The sequence below is a fragment of the Podarcis erhardii genome, assembly GCF_964252035.2.
Source record: "Podarcis erhardii genome assembly, chromosome: 11".
In the NCBI taxonomy this organism is placed as follows: Eukaryota; Metazoa; Chordata; class Lepidosauria; order Squamata; family Lacertidae; genus Podarcis; species Podarcis erhardii.
The window spans coordinates 24859512-24874378 of record NC_138501.1 but is presented as its reverse complement, the minus strand read 5'-3'; the positions used below and the strand labels follow the sequence as shown (position 1 = coordinate 24874378).

Sequence of the window (14867 nt, the reverse complement as noted above, 5' to 3'; positions counted from 1 at the left end):
CCACTTAAGGCAAACCTTAAGGAAGTGCCACACTACCAGTGGGACACTCACCACCACTTAGCCACCTACTGGTGGCACTGCAGCTGTACCACCAGCTGTGTCACCACTTGTGGAGAAGCAGTGGTGGCATTGGTCCATGAAAGAGCTGCAAGATCTCTCTCAGATCTCAAGAGATATTTTGCACTCCTAGAAATCTTTCAAGACATTGCTGACACCTCACAATCTCTCGCAGGAAATCAGCACCTATCCTGGCACCACTTCTCAGCCAGGACGCAGGCCTTGTATTAGTGAAGGTGAGAGCCACATAGCACCTAAATAGCCTCGTGTTAATGTCTGCTAGTGCCCCCCCATTCCATTGTAAGACTATGTCCAGATTCAAACTCCATGTTTTCAACAGCAACCAAGAAATTCACCCACCTGTCCCCACATTGCTCTGTTTACCATCTAGCTTGATGAACAGTTCTATAAAACTCAAAAACTTGCAATTCTAACTTGTGCTATTTTGGTTGGCCTATATATTGGCCTAATTTTCTTATACGCCAACACAGCTGCCTTTACAGATGATACTGGCATTTCTTCATTTTTGCCTTGCCAGTCATGGACCTTTATTTGCTGTCCTGTGTACTATTAACAGTGCCTAATCTCATTGACTTCAGTGGGATTTAAGCAGGATTTTGTACAGAATTGCAACCCTTAGCTACTTCTATGCCTATACACAGACAGCAGTAGTGGCAAGAATCAGAAGAATCTTTATTTGCATCAGCCACTAGCCATAGAAATAAAATAAACTGTACTGAAGAAAGAAGTAAAAACTTAACTATACCAAATACATTTTGGAGGTTTACATCAATAATCAAATAATAGATCTTATTCTAATTGCCTCCGCTAAAAACCTTGCAGTTTTTGCTGCAGGTAGTGGCAAGTATTTTTGATCAACTTCAAACTTCTGCTTGCACAGGATTAAAGAGTTGTTTAATTATTTTGCTTTCAGCTTTGAAAAGCCACAGCCAAGTCTGAATCTCTATGAACTAGGCACATGCGTACAAGGGAATTCTTTTCTAGATGCCGCCTTCAGTATGCAGAGAAAACAAACAGTCCTTTGAAAGGAGAACAAAATACAAATGCACAGCTTGGTGAGACAGACAGCTCAGTTCTAAGGCCTACTCTTTGGACAATTCTTGCAGGAAGTTGAGGGAACAATAGGTTTCATTGCTTGTCTCAAACAAATGCCACAGAGGAATATATTCATATTAACAAGAGTGCAACCATCTATTAGAAACAGAACACAATGAAAATGAATTTGTACTCTTTAAAGTGTTTTGTCTTTAGAGCTAAAAACACCTAATTTAAGAATGCACTGCACAAAAGAGTGCTGTTGTGTTTGCCAGATTGCATCCAGATTTTTGTCAGGACACACAGATCAGTCCCTGAGACTTTTTAATTCCAATAATAATAGGAGTACCTCTGAGGATGTGAAAAGTGCTATTCCTTCCTTACTGAAGGATCCCAGGGATTAAACCAATAGTTCCAAGTCATAGAGCATGGCACTAAGACAGTTTTGAGCCTGAAACAGTTATTTTTAAAAATGAGCCTCTCATTGTGCATTTTAAATACTTAAGTACTCGTAAGTTAGGCCTAGAGATGAATAAAATTATGGGTAAATGCCTTACCAGTGCATTATTTCTCTCATACTGCTGCAGATTAATGTATTAGAAATGTGAAATGCTGGAGCCATTTAGAAGTCTTTCTATTGCAGAGCAAATGTCACTTTGCTTCTATCAGTGCTTTTTTCAAAGAATTAAGCCCTAATTCAGGCATTTTATTCAAAACTTAATTGATCATGTGAGGAAAGGGTGGGGCTGCAGCAAAGAAGAATATAACTCTGCCCCTGATACTTGTGCTGAGTAGCCCTGCTCTCAGGCACCTCTGTCTACAGGATGCACATCGGCTGGGTGGGAATCTTTACTCAAATATCTGCCTTCTATACTATATGGAACCCTGAATAGTTAGGGTTGCAGATGATGTGGAAGCCTCCTTGAGACGTTTGCATTATACACATGGATAGCATATTTACAGTTTGGTGCTACAGATCACAAAGTTTCAATGGGCAGCATTAATAGAAACACGCACACGCACACACACAGTCTTTTTCTTTGCTGGTATAATAAATTACGGAATTTGGGTTCAGGCCAGTGTGCCATATAATTTTAAGCATATTTACTCAAAAGTAAAACCTACTGAATTAAATTGGACTGATTCCCGCAGTAAATGTGTAGAGGATTGTAAACTTAGGTGTACTGAAGGCAACCAGAGTAGATCCAGAAACCAAATATTTCATCCTAAATGGACAGTGGGTTCAGATCCCATTAAGTGAAGGCATCACTATAAATCCTGTCACTTTATATTGTTTTATATTGTAGAATTTGTTAACCATGGCAGATTTTTCCTGAAACACCAGTGTTCAATAATTTAAGAAAACATCGCTCTTAAATTAGGGATGAGAAACAGTGGCCCTTTGTGTGTTATTATACATGTAACTGCCATCAACCCTGTAGTCCAATAGCATCTAGAGTGCCACAGATTCCACATCCCTAACTTAAATACATTTCAGCATAAAAATGTTGAAATCATTGCCTTGGTTTTCTTTCTCTCCCCCACCCCTCTTCTTGCAGGTGCTACAGTGCCCGCTCACAGAGCAGTCCTCGTGGCTCGCTGTGAGGTAATGGCGGCTATGTTCAACGGTAACTATGCAGAATCTAATAGTTTTCTGGTTCCAGTTTATGGGATTTCCAAAGACACTTTCTTGTCCTTTCTAGAGTATCTGTATACGGACTCCTGTTGTCCAGGTAAACAAATATTTAAGCTTTTTTTGTATATTCATATACTTCTGGTGAAGGAAGAGGGAACAGAAGTAGATACAATCATATCATTTTTCTTCTACGGCTGAGCAAGGCTGCAATCCTGTGCAGACTTCACTGGAAGTACCGTATTTTTCCGTGTATAAGACGCCCCCGTGTATAAGATGCCCCCTATTTTGGGGGTCTCCAGGTTAAGAAAACACTCCTCAGCACTACCTGTGTATAAGACGAACCCCAATTTTAAACCTAATTTTTTGGTTAGAAGAACCTAGTCTTATACATGGAAAAATACAGTAAATTCCATTTAACACCATGGAACTTACTTCTGAGTATACTTGCATATACTCTGCACAGCTGTAATCCTAAGTATAGTTATTAAGAACTAAGTGGACTTGCTGCTGAGTACATTTTGCATAGTGTTGTACCTTTTGAATTTTCTGGTTCTTAACCTTGGATTTTTTGATATTGGGTAAAAATATTTCTGGGCATTCCTGCATTACCTTTTAAAGGCTTAGCTCAGGCCAGCTTCAATATGAGTAACTCCTAGTGCTACTCAGTCACTGCTCTTTTGTTGGAAGCTACAGGCAGAATTGTAATTGACTTTTCACACTCCCAGGAGTATGATGGTTTTTCTATTATCCCTCCATGTTTTGTCCACAACAGTGTGGCATAGTTGTTGTGACAGTTGATCCTTAGCATACATTTACTTTGTGGTGGGCACCTTTTTATGATCTTTCCTTTTTTTATCAGTATTTTAATTATTGGTAAAGTGTTTTTCTAGCCCAAGAGAGAGAAGGGTTTAACATCATTATCACCAAAATGTTATAACGTTAATCTATTATGGTGCTGTAATACTATAATACAATAATGTTAAATGTTTTTTTAAGCTTTCTCCTTGTTTTATCGACATGGTTAATGGTGGTGTGACCAGAAAGGGGTAGGGATTGTTTAAATAATAAAAAACCACCATAGACTTATATTACCGTGCCTCCCTTTCATTTTAAAAAACAGTCAGAAAAGTGTTCTAGTGATAATTAAGAGATAATTTCTTTTTTAAAAAGAAATGGGCCGTAAAATGGCACTCACTGCAAATTTTATAATAAATGCCTGCTGAGCTGTGATAGGTCCTCTTTCTTAGTATGTCACTGTCCACATTAAAAAAAAAAAAACTTTAAAGAAGGAGGAATGGTAATGCAAAAGGCATTTATTTTCACCTGGAGAGATTGTGCTGCTCTTCTGTTCCTCTGAAAAAATGACTTTCTGCGGTCTGAGAAAAGACAAAAGAACCACAGAGAAATATAAGATAGCAATAATTGAATGATGTCATCATGTTGGATGACTTGTAAAAAGTGAATGATTGTAAAATCTATACCCCCAAAACAAATAGACAGCCAAGTATACCGTTCAGAATTTTTTTGGCTCCGAGCTAATGAAAACAAGTAAGAATAAAAGGCTGAAAATAAAAAAACTACAACATAGAATATAGATAGCTACACTTCAAAATCTCCACATTTCTCAAACCACTAATATCCATGTGTCTCACTGTGAGAGGAATACCCAACCCACAAATTTCTATCCAGCATTGTGCAAGTAGAAATTTGCGGGTTGATAATTTATAGCCAATCAATATGTGACATGCCACCCACACCTTTATTTGTTACTCAGGGAATTTCCTCTACCCACACTGCCCCATTCCCAGCTGACTCATTCCTCCCTTCAGATCTCATTAAACAGTTGTTTACCAGACACACCCAGCTGTGTACTGGTCTCCCTGACCCCATTGTAAAGAGGCAGCAGACTAACAAAAGAGCTCCCTTTTTGTGTCAGAATCAACACTGAAATTGAGTTTGTACTAACTTCTATAAATGAACTTTTATTAATAATAGTAATAAACGTTCTCATAAAAAAAAACCCCTCAAAAGAAATGTTTCAGGTTGGTTTCTTGTTAAATAGGGCGTGCTAATGTGAATATTTTATGGTATGACCTTGAAAACTACTGGGTGTTGATTTGATAACTGTATTGTAGATTGCAGTGGCAATCCCTAAAATTATATATGACTTTCCCCAAAGGGAAAAGAAACAGCACTTTAAAAGAAAGAAATCACATCTCTCTCTTTTTATTCATTTCACCCTCTTTTCTTTAATTTCTTTCTGCCATTTGAGGAAGCAGGCACTAAAATATTCTGAAACTACAGCTATGCTGCTGTCAGTGTGTGTCATGGGGTTTCCCAGTTGGCAGCTACAGGAAAAGAAAGAACCTTTTGTACTCTTTGGGGTGGCCTTTCTACAGCCAGCAACAGGAACTCCTTGATTATGCAGGACTCTGCAGCATGGGTCATACCTTGCACTTAGTAAAATGAGTCTCCCAAGAGACATATTCACTACCCAGTTAAATACAAATAGTAGGATTTAAGTTTATTTAGTTCTAAAGATGCCAGTGAGATTAAATCATACTTCAGCTAAAGTAAATTGTGGACAAATCTCCTTTAGAAAAACCCTTTATCTCAAGAAGGATGTTTTGTGATTGGTAAATGGAAGCTCTTGGCATAGCCATTTTGGACTCATAGCTAGTAAACTAGTCGATTATGTGCAGAGGAAGAGTGGCTCAAAAATGACCACTGACCTATTTGAATTAGGGAGCACCAGTAATAGACATGTAAGGGTTGCGTTGAGTAGCCTGCTATCAAGTGGTCAGTAATCTAACTCAAGTTTGATATTCTTACCAGCCAGCATTCTGCAAGCTATGTCGCTCTTGATTTGTGCTGAGATGTACCAGGTGTCAAGGCTCCAGCACATCTGTGAGCTGTATATCATCACACAGCTCCAGAGCATGCCTAGTAGAGAATTGGCATCAACAAGCCTGAGTGTTGTCAGCTTGCTTCGGAAAGCAAAGGTAAGTGCTAAGCATCAAATACATGCACATTTCCTTCAATCAATGCTTGAGTAAGGAAAAGGTTTCTCTCTGGCATTCCCCCCCCCCCCCAGCGAAAGCTGCGGTGTTCCGAAGTATCATTTTTTATTTCATGGTTGCCATCTGGCAGTAAACAACAATAACAGCAACAAATTGCCAGGGCTGCTCCTGTCCCTTTAGCAATGGCTTGAAGAAATTAGCAGATTAGCCTTTTTCCAGAATTGAGCTAAGCATAGCATCTGTTAAATGGTCAGCTACAACAGTGAAGGAGGGACGCGGGTGGCACTGTGGGATAAACCACAGAGCCTAGGACTTGCCGATCAGAAGGTTGGCGGTTCGAATCCCTGCGACGGGGTGAGCTCCCATTGCTCAGTCCCTGCTCGTGCCAACCTAGCAGTTCAAAAGCACGTCAAAATGCAAGTAGATAAATAGGTACCACTCTGGCGGGAAGGTAAATCGTGTTTCCGTGTGCTGCTCTGGTTCGCCAGACGTGGCTTAGTCATGCTGGCCACATGACTCAGAAGCTGTACGCCGTCTCCCTCAGCCAATAAAGCGAGATGAGCGCTGTAATCCCAGAGCTGGCCACGACTGGACCTAATGGTCGGGGGTCCCTTTACCTTTACCTTACAACAGTGAAAGAGCTATCAGGAAATGATACCCGCCTCAAATATTAAGACCATAAAGCAGGGGTAGCTAACTTGTGACCGCCTTCCAGCTGTTGCTGGACTATCTATGGGTTATGCTGGACCATTGCCCATGCTGACTGGGGCAGTGGAAATTAGAATGCACAACATCAGGAGCACCACAGGTCCACCACTCTTGTCATAAAGTGACCTATCGAAAGCCTCTACCCACTTCTAATCTGGCCTGTGATGCTCTCTTCACAAGTCTATGAGAATTGTTACCATTTCTTCTACCTCAGAATTGCTGAATAACTTGGCTTATTCTAAATCCTCTTGGTTTATTTGTTTTTCTTCTTCTTGTTAGGATAGGTTGTAATTTCTGCAAAGTACAGGAAGAATGTATATATAGGTTGTAGCCAGTGTTAGCTGTACTCATAGTAGACTCATTATTACAATTAGTAGAAACAACTAACTTGGGTCCATTAACAGCACAGGGTTTACTTTGAGTAGAACATAGTTGGATATAGTGCATTGCCACAGGCAAAATGAAGCATATGCATGTGTGCGTATAAAAGACAGACACTGCAGTAATAAGCAGTTTCTATTAGCATCACATAGATGGGGTAACTGAGCCTTCCAGTCACAGCAGAGAGATGACATTTCTAGATAAACATCTACCCATTTTAGTTAATGCTTTTGCCAAAATGTGTTTTTCTATAATATTCGAGTACCTCTGTATTTTATTTCCATTTCTTTCAGTTTCACAACTCTGATTGCCTTTCAAACTGGCTGCTTCATTTTATTGCTTCTAACTACTTAATCTTCAGTCAAAAACCTGAATTTGAAGACCTTTCGGGTAATTTACCAGTTTGCTTCCTAACCACAAAGAAGTTGATGTTTGGACTAATGCTAGGGTGGATTGGAGCAACTCAGTCATGCTTAGAGTAGTCACATTGATTTCAGTAGGTGTACTGTAAGCATGATGAGGTCTGGATCCAGCTCATTATCAATGTGAGTGCACACTGTCACTGATGTTATTTTAGCAGTGATAGGATGATATATTGCCCACCAACCTTTAAATCACCTAGAATCTGCCCTTCCAACTTTACTATGGAATTGATGGAGCTTTGTCAGACAAACAGGTAGTTTCATGAATGCATCAGGGGGACAACATATCTGTAATTGTTGATATGCCACACTGTGGACATTCATGACATAAAATTATGAAGAGTAATTATGACGACTTAATTCAAGAAATTTACAGATGTAAAGAAAAATAGAGGTTGGTGCATAACTTGTTCATACAAACATACCCGCCACTCACTTGTTACATTATCAAGGGTAATACTGTAAACATTTGTGGTTCCAGCTTCATTTTACTCAAACAAGCATCCCAAGATGAGGGAAATAGAATGCTGGGAGTAGCATTTGTGGGAGGAGAAAGCTGAGAGTCGTGAAAATTTCCCTTCCAGCAGGGATCAAATGAGGGCGGAAAAAACTTCAAGGAACTAGTACAGCAGGGAAAGCCTGGAACAGCCTCCAAGAACTTTGAGTCTGGAGGAAAATCAATCTATGCACTTTATTATCAGGTGCCAAGTTTTGCATCAGGAGGAGAAGGAAGGAGGCCCAGGTCTAGATGGAAACCAAATTTGGAAGAGGCCTGTGTTGTCCACTATCTGCTAACACACCCAAGCAAAGCAAATTACAATAGCTAGCTTTCTAAATGCTTTACAGTCCAGCTCCTTATACCACTTTATTTTTGATGAGAAACAAAATTATCTGGAACACCTATGACACTCTTATGTGAAACCCAAAAGTTCTGTAAGTCAGTATCTCATACCAGGAATAGCTGTATGTGTAAAGACTTCCACAGCATCTGGAACCCAGATTACACAGGGTTCCCGTTTGTGTGCAAGCCTTTGCGCTTATAGTAGTACCTGTGAAGACTGCATCCCTGCAGATGTTTTTGCATTGTATGTGCAGTCATCAATGGGCAAGATTAGCGCACATGATATTTGGGGCAGGGCTAGTTGGCACGACCCCATTCATGTGCTTGGAGATCATGTAAGTAAAACTTCTGAGTAGGGATTTGGTGGTCCAGGCACTGTAAAATATGATACTTTGGCTTCTAAAAGTCATACAGAGTAGCACCCTTTGAATGTACATCCATTTTCTCTGCAGCCTTAAAAAGAGCCAGATTATATTGGGATGTCATAACTAGTATTGTATCTAGAGAAAGGAAGAAGGGCACTTTGAAGAATAACATGTAGTCATGGCTAAAACATTTTACCAATGGGTAAAAGAAAGCTTCCCTCCATAAGAGAGCTTTGGAAGCAAAAGCTAGGACAGCTTTATGGATTCCCATGTCCTCTTTTTCTGCCGTGCCCTCAGAAGATCCTGGGCAAGATCTATCAACTTTTAGCAAGGATCTGTGACCCCACTGATTGGCAGTGCCCCCTTTCCCTCGAAATTTATCATTTCCCTGTATTTCAGTTTATCTTCTGTAGTAACAAAATATATTGACAATTCATTTCTACCAAGTCCATTAAACATGGTGTTAGATGAAAGTAGGTCATATATTGTTTTCAAATCTGTAGTGTGTTAGAATCTTTTTACCCTGTCTGTTTCCAACCCAGGTTGAGTGCAGAATGTATGAAACTGCAATTCAGATCTGGTACAAGGTAGAACTTTACAGATTTCTAGCTTAGAGAGAAAAAGCTTCTGAAGTTGTTTAGAAATAGCATGCTGGACAGAGAAATCTTTTAACCTGATGAGAAATACATTTCCCTTTTTCTCATTTTAGTGGAAGAACGCAATTTTGTCGAGATGCATAGATGGCCTTCTAGTATGTACCTGAAACAGCTCGCAGAGTACAGGAACTACATTCATTCTCGAAAATGCCATTGCGTAGTAATGTAAACTGAAAGCTGATCCATCTTTAGTTATGAAGAGAAGAAAGTCAATTGCTTCAGGAATCTTACAACTTCACAAGACTGAAAGCAAATGCTGAGCTTACATGCTGTGAAACTATGATCTAATACTGCACTTGCTAATGAATAACTACTGTATTTTTTTAAAAGCATGTGAAACAAAATTTAGAAAATCATAAGCATTTAACCAGGATGTTTCCCAATTCTGCTGCTGGGTCTAATTTCCTTGTATAGAGACATCAATTCATGTCATATTATTTCAGGTTTTTAGTGGAGTTTAGACTTATTTATAGCCTGGAAATCATGTCAGCCCATGATTGGGATTTTAAGAGTCTGAAGGAGATTCCAAATTCATTAAATGTTTGTAGGTTCTCTTTGTCTGGAGAACCTAATTTTGTTTGCTAGTTACTCTGTTAAGGATTTCTGTAATTTATTTTTGGGCCTTTTAAGAATTTTGTAAAAACATAGATTATTATGTTTCTGCACTGGTAATTAGAAAAATGTACTTCCTGTTAGCATCATTAAAATCCTATGTTATGGTGTAAAATACATCACTATCTTTCTAGAAAATATTGATTTATGTTTTCCCCTCACTGAATGGCCTAATATATCTAAAATAGTGCCATTTATTTGCTGGTCATTATCCTGCAATGCAAAAGAAATGATCAAGTAATAAGCATTCTTCCACATTGTTTCTGGTGTGTGTGTATATATCCTCTACAAATGTGTTTCAATGTGGAGAAAAACCAAAACATTGTCACAACCATGTAACGCTACTGCATTTTTGCCAGCTCTTCCTGAGTAGATGACAAATTAAGTCCACATGAATTTCTCCAGGAAAATTCTCCTTAAAGGGGGCATGTGACAGAAACGCTTTTCAAAAGTACATTGCATTCAGAGCTTAGCCAAGGGCATGAAAATGCAAGGGTTGGAAATCTGCAAGGCAAAGCTTATGGAGCAAGGTGACACTCAGCAGCCAGGTGTAGTCTTTGAAAACCATGACCAGGGCTTGTTGCTTATACTTTGATGTCCCAGAGGCTGCAAGATAGAAGAAAGGAGCCAGCTGGACAGATTGGCTTTGGCCACTTTGGAGCTAGACATTGCAGATTCCAGGGGATCCAAGCGTGCTATTGCGCTCAGACTGCCACCCCAGTCTCCCAGTCACCAAAGTTTAATTCACAAGCCCTGGCTTTTCCTTTTTACACATCTCCAGAAGTATGATGTCCCAGCAAGATTCTCCTGTCCTTTGTCAGAGAGGCCCTGCATGTAGCCACCCCGCATCCAGTCTGCATGCCTGGACTGGCCAGGATCCAGAGGGCTGAATCCCTACTGGAAAGCAGGAGCTGCCTCCCATTGGTTTTCAGTGGCATGTCCCTGCTGAGACTATTGTCTGCTTTTGTGTGCATATGAGGCTATATATATATATATGTGCCTGTATTTCCTCACCTATCCTCAACACCTGTGTGCACATCCAGAGGCTGCCACATTGTACCTTCCACATGCGCAAACACGTAGGTGTAGGATCCTGTTGATGTCACCAGAGATGAGATTTACACCAAGCGTTCCTCCCTTACAGCCCACATGCATTTCAGTGGCCCTTGTAAATAGTGTTTTCTATTAGGTTTTTAACCTTTTAAAAAAAATTGAAGCATTTGTGGATCTCTTACTAGAAACTAATATCCAGCAGTGTGGTTTTTATGGAGACCAATTAAAAAACACACACACACTTGCTGCATTTTGCAATACATTTTCCGCAGGTCAGCAGGGCAAGCATGACAGTTTCCCTTCTAAATGTCTAATGATTTGCTAAGTATGCAAGCACACAAAATAGGTTGTAATTCCTTACTTGCACTCTGTACTTGCATGTATTAGATACAACATTACATACTACAAACAAGCACAGCAGCTCAAATGGATTTGTTGCAGTGATGTTGACAAGTAACCTTAGGAATAATGGGAGGAATTCATTGTTGTGCTAAGGCAATAGTTTTGTCATTTTGGCTTGCCAGACAGAATGGTACCCCCTCCTTTCCCTGTGTTCTACTCCAGGGGTTCTCACAAGTAAATTTTGGGGGCATGGAGTAGGAGGTAGGAGAAGAGGAAAGCCCCATTGTGTAAGTGGAAGGCTCTGCGCAGGACTTCCGCTAATGTGACTCAGTCATTGAATTCCACCCGGGCTTGAACATGTTTAAAATTAAGATTTATTGTAAATTTCACCTGAAAGAGGATAGCCACACAGGAGTTTGCTATAGATGTGCATTCTGCAATCAAAAAGTTTACACCCCTAAGACCCAATTTTGGCCTGCTATGTTACAACTCTGTATACAGCAGTAATTGGATATAGAACTGTGAGAGAAAAAACAGAGCACTAGTATTACTGCAATATGGCAAGTATAGCAATTTAAGAAGCTTCCTGGAACTGAGGGGAACTAGTTAGGTTTTGTTTTTGTTTTTAGGATTATAAACCACATATGGTGCACCTGTTTGTGTTCCTCGATGCTCATGCAGATGGTGTACGGCCCTAGCTGGTTTAGGAAAAATGCATAGTTGAATCAGTTTAGAATTAGTATGAACATGTATGAATTAGTTTAGCTTGAAAATTAGCAAACCATGATTTGGTTTTAATATATAAATTACCAGAGAAACTTTTGCGTAGCTTGATCTGCCGAATTTAACCACAAAAAGGCAGAAAAGCTTCCAGATTCCCTTACAGCCACATGCATTGTACCATAATCCCTGCTTAGATAGTCAAATCCTGCCCTACCATCTGCAAACACATGATAGCAACTTGTAACTTTTCTAAAGTTTCCTACAGTGATTTCATGGGGCAATTGATGTAAGTCTATTTTAGAAGACAAGTAGTAGATTTCACATTTCTAATTATACAATTATTAATTAATAAGCAGGCATTGTAAGTAGCATTCAAGAGAGTTCACACTGAAGGGATTACTTCAATGTCTATTTTTATTTAAATAATAATAATTTCTGATAACAGACTGTTATAATTTCTTAAAGTGAAATTATGAACATGGGCTAATGTCAAGCCAGCATGGAGATGTATAGAGAGCCAACCTTAAGATACAAGAATCTTTGTTGTAGTCTTGTCACATGGATGAGAGTGTTTGTAGCTCAAAGAAACACTTATTTTATTATGGCATGTGTTGGATATGTAATAATAATTTCACATGTTAGCTGGTGCTTAAAATTTACAAGATTTTAAATTTAATATTTAACTCAATAAAATGTTTCTACTAAGTGTTCATCTCATGTGCTTATTTATCCATTAAACAGCTATAGTTCAAACTATACTCAGTGTGTATTTGATCAACTTTAGAAATGAAAAAAAAAATCAGTTTCATGCTAGATGAAGTCTAACATACTAGGAGTGTGCACTGGATTAAAACAAAACTTCCAAGACAATGCACTCGCCTCAGAAGGATTAAGGTCTTAACCAAAGCAAAATGGATAGCCTCACCTGACCCAGATGTGTCATATAAATTACTTGCCAGCCGTACTTGCTCTGGTAACCTCCAGATTGGATTACTGCAATGTGCTTTACATGGGGCTGCCCTTGAAGACAATTCAGAAACTTCCAGGGTCCAAAATACAGCAGCCTGATGACTATCTGGGATTCCATTTAGAATTCATATAACCCTTATTTTAAAATTGCCACACTGGTCGCCAGTTTGTTTCTGGGCCTAATTCAACACACTCACATTGGTGTTTAAAGTCATAAATGACCCAAATATCTGAAAGACCGCCTCCATTCCTACAGATCCTCTTGGGTGTTAAGATTGGCAGTTTCACCAACCTCCGAAGTAGAGACAATGCCAATGCAGGAGAGGGCCTTCTCAGTGGCAGCCCCTAAGTTGCAGAACTTGCTCCCTGCAGAGGTGCATTGAACACCATAATTATTCAGTTTTCACTGTGCTAAAGACATACCTATACATTTGACAGTTTAAAGTATTTTTGTGGGACCAATCATGTATACTTGCTGCATCGATAATTGTTTTACTTCCCATTTTTTTATAATTTACAAACTGTTTCATGGTTTTCAACTGTTTCAAATGTTGTAACCTGCCTTGGGACCTTATGGTTTGTAGGTAGGTTTTTTCTGTGATTTTCATCACAAGAATGACTTGCAACATAACACAGCAATCAGCCTTCAAAGTCCTGCTTTAGGTCTCCAGATGGAAATGGCCCGAGATTAAACGAAACAGCCTTATTCATACTAAAGGTTATTATACAACCATTATGTTATGTGCTAACATATAAGAGCTTCAATTATGTTAAAACACATATAATTGTACCTGAAGACAGCAACTTCAAAAAAAGATCTGCAATTGCACAACTTAGCAGCTTTCGCAGAATAATTGCCTCTCCCTTTGACAACAAAGCACAAACTTCAACGGCATTCATGGGTGGAAAAATTAAGTCACCTTGCATTTTGTACGGCTGACAAGAAACTAGATTTCCACCAAGGTGTGTCACACTTTCATCAGAGGCACCTGATATTTGCTAGCGCTTTCCAATAACTTAACAATGCATGACTCAAAGGTATACATGTGTAAGAGACCAGTTCTTCTGTGAGGTCCCAGTGTAGGCTTATATTTGGGAAAGCATGTGTAGAGCATTCCAGAGCTAGACTTTGGTGGCAGTGTATGCTCCTCAGGATCCATACACATGCCCCAAGGGATGGATCCTGTGTCTTCCCACTCAGTTCATTGTCAGTTACAGCAATAGCATCAAAAGACATCTCAGGTGAAGGGCTGTGGAATGTTCTAGGCTCAATCTGTGGCATCTCTGGGTAGGTTGATGAAGGGTTGGCTAAGACACAGTGACTGGCCCAAGCTCAGTCTGTGAGCTCAGTGGGGACTGGAATCCAAGTCTCCCCTGTACTGATTTGTACTCTTAAACTACTATAGCAGAAGTAAAGGTAAGGTAGATGGCCCCTGGACGGTTAAGTCCAGTCAAAGGTGACTATGGGGTGTGGCATTCATCTCACTTCAGGCCGAGGGAACCGGCATTTGTCCACAGACAGCTTTTCGGGACATGTGGCCAGCATGACCAAACTGCTTCTGGTGGAATGGGACACTGTCAGAAACCAGAGAACATGGAAACACTGTTTACCTTCCAGCCACAGCTGTACCTATTTATCTACTTGTGCTGGCTTGCTTTCAAACTGCTAGGTTGCAAGAAGCTGGGACAGAGCAGCAGGAGCTCACCCCATCATGTGGATTCGAACCATCAACCTTCTGATCAGCAATCCCAAGAGGTTCAGTGATTGAGACCACAGTGCCTCTGTTGTGTAGGAAAATTAGCTGTGTAGGGAATTAGTGGCATATCAGTTTGAGGGTGCTGTTGTTGTTCTCCTCAAATACAGGGAAATATTCTGACACCGAACTCATCACCTTGCTGGACAGTGCTACCCCTGTACAACGCACAGGAGGCAACAAGTTGACTGATCACAGCCCTTAAAAGCACAGGATTTAAGTTCCTTCTCTGCTGTTGCATTCCTGGGTGGGATGGAGTTAAGTGACTGCAT

The 14867-nt window shown here is 39.9% G+C and overlaps 1 protein-coding gene across 5 annotated transcripts in view; it reads left to right on the top strand.

Moving 5' to 3' along the window:
- RHOBTB3 (Rho related BTB domain containing 3) overlaps nucleotides 1-12577 on the top strand; it is a 35801-nt gene extending 23224 nt beyond the window's left edge. For 4 of the 5 annotated variants that reach the window (XM_081880478.1, XM_081880479.1, XM_081880477.1 and 1 more), the window contains exons 10-13: nucleotides 2673-2846; nucleotides 5585-5751; nucleotides 7152-7248; nucleotides 9196-12577. In XM_081880478.1, the coding sequence (XP_081736604.1) occupies nucleotides 2673-2846; nucleotides 5585-5751; nucleotides 7152-7248; nucleotides 9196-9311 (554 nt within the window). In that variant the 3' untranslated portion in view covers nucleotides 9312-12577. Of the gene's footprint in view, nucleotides 1-2672; nucleotides 2847-5584; nucleotides 5752-7151; nucleotides 7249-9195 lie in introns of those variants that run through there. The other variant, XM_081880480.1, reaches the window with a different exon arrangement.
- The last annotated feature ends 2290 nt before the right edge of the window (nucleotides 12578-14867 follow it).